This window comes from Raphanus sativus, unplaced genomic scaffold (genome assembly GCF_000801105.2).
Source record: "Raphanus sativus cultivar WK10039 unplaced genomic scaffold, ASM80110v3 Scaffold4703, whole genome shotgun sequence".
Taxonomy (NCBI): domain Eukaryota; kingdom Viridiplantae; phylum Streptophyta; class Magnoliopsida; order Brassicales; family Brassicaceae; genus Raphanus; species Raphanus sativus.
In genome coordinates this window covers 1-6,190 of record NW_026620005.1, presented here as the reverse complement: position 1 = coordinate 6,190, position 6,190 = coordinate 1, and the positions used below count along the sequence as shown (strand labels likewise).

At 31.1% G+C, this 6,190-nt stretch overlaps 1 protein-coding gene across 1 annotated transcript; it reads left to right on the top strand.

The window, feature by feature from the left end:
* Window positions 1–3,601: 3,601 nt before the first annotated feature.
* Window positions 3,602–6,082, top strand: LOC108838454 (putative transmembrane protein At3g54730). The gene is given in 2 exon segments (XM_057002229.1): window positions 3,602–4,430; window positions 4,433–6,082. Coding segments are annotated over 2 exon segments (1,131 nt in total). The 5' UTR covers window positions 3,602–4,093; the 3' UTR covers window positions 5,227–6,082.
* Window positions 6,083–6,190: the final 108 nt, after the last annotated feature.

Below are 6,190 nucleotides of genomic sequence, written 5' to 3'. Positions count from 1 at the left end.
TGAATATAACACTTCATGTGTAACATTTAAAAGTATATACACAATCAAAAATAAAATTTATATCATTCGAAATAATCCCGCCTTTTTAAAGGCGGGTCAAAATCTAGTACATCTTACAGTCAGGGGCGAAGCTAGGAGTTTTTCTTCTTCTTTTTTTTTCTACTGGGTGCACTTAAAAAATAAAAGGCATATTTAAGAATTGAACTTGGGTTATTATGGGTGCACACCTTACCTTTTGCCATCTATTCTAACTAATTTTACATGTTTACTCTCACAAAAATGAAAAAAGTTAATAATATTAGGGGTGCACATGCACCCATAGTCTATAAAATTAACAATATTACGAATTTACAATGTCATATTTGAATATATTTATTTTAGTGATAATTTATGAGTTATTACCATATTCTAAAAATATTACCTAAAATGTAAATCAACATTAAATGTAATGTACGAGTTATTGTCATATTCTATAAAGTTTACCAAAATATATATCGGCATTAATGTAATTGTCTAAGTCATATTTAATAATAAGTCATGTCATCAATTTTATTAGTCATGTCATATTTTTTGGTAAAATTGATTTTAAATAAAACATGTGGCAAAACACTTTGTAAATAATGTATAGGGGATAGAGAAATATTGTAAGAAATCATTAAAACATATTTTTCTAAAAATAGGACACATAAGAAATAAATAAATAATATCATTTATTAATTATATACTTTTTATTTTATATTTGGGTTTAAAACTTTTCGATATCAAACGAGTAGTATTATTCAAACTTGATAGTAGAACAATCAATATAGTACAAATCCTTATGATAAACTTTTGCTATCTTATCTAATGAATATGTTGTTTGTTTTCAAAATGTAGATGATAAACAACAGAGAAGTATACAAATCTACTATTCATCCTTGATAACCTTTTTAACTATTGTGAAAATTTTTGGTCATGTTATTGGTTCTTGTATCATCAAGATCATGTGTTTGCAATCAGTTCCAAAGTGTTGACATATCAATATTTGCAGCATATTTTCCATAACACAAAAAAACTCAAGCCAGTGCCGTCTTTTAGCACGTGTAAGTGGAGCGGTCAAAAATGATCCAAAATTTTAAGGGTCTATAATTCCATTTTGTTTTAGTAATAGTTATACATTTAAAATCACATTTTAATCATAATCAGAATAATTATATTTGAATTTAGTTTTCATATTTATAACCAATAAATGTAAATTAAATTTTTTATTTTGTTTATATAACCAACTAAAGATGCAATAAATGAGGAAGTGAATAGTATTTATATCAATTATATATTTTGGAAAGTAAGAAATAGTTGTTGATGTGTGTTTGAATATTAAATGGTAGTATAGAAAGTTAATATTTTAATTGGTTATGTTTAGGAAATAATTATCAATTAGTGATTATAAATACGGAGAACAAAATATATTTTCTTCACCATTTTTAAATTAAAAATAGCAAACAAAAATAAAAGAAAATTAACCTACAACTTCTATTGACAAGAAAAAAAGAGTGACTTGTCCAATCACGAGTATATAGTTTACTATCCAGATTTCATTACTTTATTATATTTATTGATTATTATTTTTGATTTTGGATATAATAAACATAAAAGAAACTAATAAAGTTAGAAGAATGATCAAATTTGATGATTTGATCAATGATTTTGTGAACAATGCCAAATAATCAAATTCAATGATTTTACATTAGAATTAGAAAATGATGTTCTTTAGATATAAAATAATTAAACTGATGTATTTATTTTATATTATAGTGATATTTTGTAAAAATATCAAAATTATTTCAGATTATTAAAAGGGGTCTTATTTTCTTTTTGAACAGGTCTGTATAAAGTTTGAGACGACCTTGCCTCGAGTTCTACATGTATAGGGATTAATGATTAAGTGTTTAAACTAGCATTTTATAAACTAGTAATTTATCCTTTAATTTGACCCCAAAAAGGTAATTCATTTTTTTAAAAATAAATACTATTCAAAGAAACTTTTTTCATTTATATGCTATGTTGTCATAAGTATTTTCTATGTGCTATCTTAGAGATTTGTCCAAGTAAATTTCGACCCTACTCTTTTCAAATTGATATTTGCTAATTTTTTTGGAACTAAGTCTATTATATTCTCAAGCTTGAGTGGTTATTGTCTTCGTTTACCAATAAATACGAATATAAGATTAAGAGAAGCCAGTTACCTTTGTTTCTTATAAAGAACGATTTTCAAGCTGATGATGTAGCTGTAAACACATGTAGGTTCTAGCATTCCGTTACATAAAATTACTTCTAGTTTGGTCTAAAAATTCAATGTAAATATTTATCGACAGACAATTGTGACTTTCGTCGAGCATAAGACTAGGAAAAATATTCGTAAAATTTAATTAAATTCGTTATTCGTTTTTATTAGAACCAACAAATTTGATATCCATATTAGTATGAAGCAAGACAAATATTTTTACATACAATATCTGTCAAAAACAAAGTAAATAATAAATACTAATATTTATAAGAATAAATATTTGATATGATCCGTATAAGTTATATGCATATGTATACATATATGTAAATTATAATTATCATATTTAATGTAAATTTACAATATGTTTATTTATTAAATTGATTTTTTAGGTATTAGATTATTTTAAAGTAAATAAATTTTTATTTTTGTACTAAATTATTATTATTTTATATTATATATTTATTTTAATTTTAGTTTTATTTATATAGATCAGATAAATATCCAATAAAACTTATTTTTTTTTGGATATAAACATCGATTATCCAAAAAAATGCGGATCAAATTAAATAATTGATTACTCAGATAAAATAAATCTAACCACTAATACAAAAACTTAAATATTGGATTTGTGCCTACCCTTAGTGAAGCCAACATTACACATGCAATCTTATCTTCTCTACAGAAATCTAGAAAAATTGCTGTAAGTATATCTAAAAAGAAAACTGATAAAAAGTATACTCCTTGATTAGATGCAATGCATTATCTCTTTTGTGACTGTACGCCAGTTGTACCCAAATTCATTGTCTTTTGTCCCGAGTAAACGATATGATTGGGGATATAGCAACTTTTTTTTTATTGTTTTGCCAATTACGACGCGACGCATGGTTCATGGACGTAACAGACACAATTAATAACTAAACTAGTAGCTGATAAGAAAAAAAAACAACTTAGGTTTGTACGCGAAAAATGTCAAAATATATTAAGTCTGTATAATTAGTCGCGTAATTTGCAAAGTTTATTATCATTCTATCTCTTCTCTCTCCCTTATATCCTGAATTCCTGATCTCGAGCTAATAAGGAAGAAAGAAGAGATTGACATAGGTTTTTGTGAGAGGCGCAGGGAAGTTGGCACTGTTCATGTTGACTATATCCTAATCCAAAATAGCTCAGCCAAAGTAAATTATGTGATTTATTTAGGACTATGATATTTGGCAGGTTAGCCAAGTTTAAAGAAAAATTTAGTCATTTTTTTGTGTTTAATTTAAGATGCTTGTTACTGAGAAGATCTCTATTGGAAACTCATATACACACATTACAATATATAAAATTGTATTAAAGCCCAACTACAAGACAAGCCCAAAGCCCAAATGATGCAACTAAACCTAAGTTCCTAGCAGATGGATTTGTATAAATACTTCTCATGTTAACATTTCATGTAACTTTTGCTGTGTTTGAAGAAGCAGCCTCCTTCTCCATCTTCTATATCAAATCAAACATCTTTAATCTCTTGGTGACAACTAAAGTTTTTCCCTTTCATTTACTTCTTGCACAATAAAGCTCTATGAGCTATGTCTTTCTCTATTTCATTATCATGTCAATAAGCTCTATGTGAACACAAATCTATCTTGTTTTGAAACTGTCATCAAATTGTACCCTTTTAGGTCATTATATAATAGTCGTATATATAAATACCTCTTTGGATTTCGTTTTCTCTCTCTATGCGACTCCAAGACGATTAGGGTTTGTTCACCCTAGTATGCCGCCGTCGGTGTGGCCTCTCGTCCACCGGTGAGAACCTCTTCTTTCTCCCTCCTCTTCTTTTCTTCCATGGTTTCGATGCTGCTCCTTCAGGGTTCGGAGTCACTGTTGCTCCTCCCCCCACCTCCTGAGCCGCCGCCGTTTGTTTTTCTTCTAGATCTACTCACTGGGGTCTCTGCTCCCGACCCTCCTGATCCTCCCGACGCTTCTGAAACTCTCGCATTGGATATGTCCTCTTTTCCCTGCCACTGTTTCACCTTAGCAGCTGCGAGGTCTCCTCTTCATTCTACAACAACATCTGACTCAGCCTGTTTGTTGATTGTTTCTCTTGGAGTGAACCTTGTCAAGCCTCTGCTTCTTCCTACCAATGGTTATAGGTTTCAGATCTATAGTTTCATATGGGGAAAATTCGTTTTTTCTTCCTGTTAAGCATAACTTGGAAAGGTATGACCTTTGTGACCTCTCTTGATGTTTCTATTTGGGATGGAACGTACCTTAGATTTGGATTCCTTGTCCTCCGTATAAGAAACCATTCACGACCATTACCTCAGTATGAGGATCTTATGCTTCTTGTCAGTCATTGTTTTACTCATTATGAAGATGTTAGGCACTTGTTTTGCCTTCACTTACCTCAGTATGAGGCTCACTTACCTCAGTATGAGGTTCACTTACCTCAGTATGAGGCTCACTTACCTCAGCATGAGGTTGTTGTTCGAAATCTCTTTTTGCGATCATCACAATATATTTGTATGTTGGTAGTCTTCTCTGATGTTTCAGGTCTACAACTCAAAAAGATTAGAGATGGAGTTAAAGAAGCCAACCTTGGCTTCGTATTTTCAGACTTGTTTGTCTGGCCGTGGTGGTTCTTGCAACTCTACACCCCATTATGGTTGCAGGTTTCCTCACAATTCGAAGGCTCATTAAGATGGTGTTTGATCACCTCTGTAGCCAAGTTCCTTGCTGCCTTCTATGCATTTATTGCTGCAGCATGTTCGGGTATCAGTTCACTGCGTGTGTTCTCCAATTCCCGTGGCTTCATCTCACTCAGCACTGATTGTGTTTCACTTTTAAGTTGCTTGTGTGTTATGTTTGCTTTTATCTATGTTTGTGTTATCCGGTTTGCTTTTGATGCAGCGGTTTCTTTAGCTATTGTGGCTGTATTATTGTTTCTGTTGAACAATTCCTCTCTTGATGGAGTGTAAGTTTTATTAATGAAAGTTGGTTTGAACAAAAAAAATATATATAATAGTCGTATATATAAATATATAGTCTTGCTTGGATCATCGCAGGAGCAGCTACTCAGGAAGCATCTAAGGATCTACTACACAGGATTACGTCAACTCTCCCTGATAGCTGAGGCGCTGGCGGTAAGGGAAAGACTATTCACAGCGGCAAACCAAGAAATCTCGAATTTTTGGTTGTGTTCCGATAATCTAACGCTCATCAGATCAATCAACTACAAGATTCAGAAGAAGGAAATACTAGGGATCATCAATGACATTCATGATCTCGCTTCTGGATTTGTTTCAATTGTTTTTCTTCATATTCATCGGAAAAAAAACGAAGAGACGGATTCTTTAGCAAATGCCGTAATGGACCCTCTTGGGTTGGCCAATTTCTTTGGGCCCATTAAATGCATTATTCAGTGACAAAAAAAAAATATAAATAAATAGTCTAAAGATAATTTTTTTTTTCTTTTGGGTAAACCTAAAGATTAATTTTACGGAGCAATATTTTAAATTTGATATCTTAGGGTTCTTCAACTCTCTTTCAGTCATTCGGTGAGCCCAACTGCCCAAGTGTTCACTGGAATATAGCTTTGAGGACTCTAGAGTTGGTTTCCATCGAAAGAATCTCAACTTATCAAAGTGACAAGACTTTTATGCTTCATCTTTCACTTTTTTTTGCTAACTTTCATCTTTCACTTGAAAACATGTTTTGCATTAAAGTTATTTAAATCCGGTTCTCTATTGTATTTCTAATGTTCTGTATGCGGATTTGGTACTTAATACTTATACTAGGTAGTAACCCGCGCCTTGCGCGGAATGAGATGGTTAGATCAGCAATTTTTCGAAAATATTAGAAAGTATATATATATAGTTTGGAATTTGGGTTTTGTGTGTTTATCTTACTCTCGAACTCAATTTGTTTATCTCTCTATGGCTC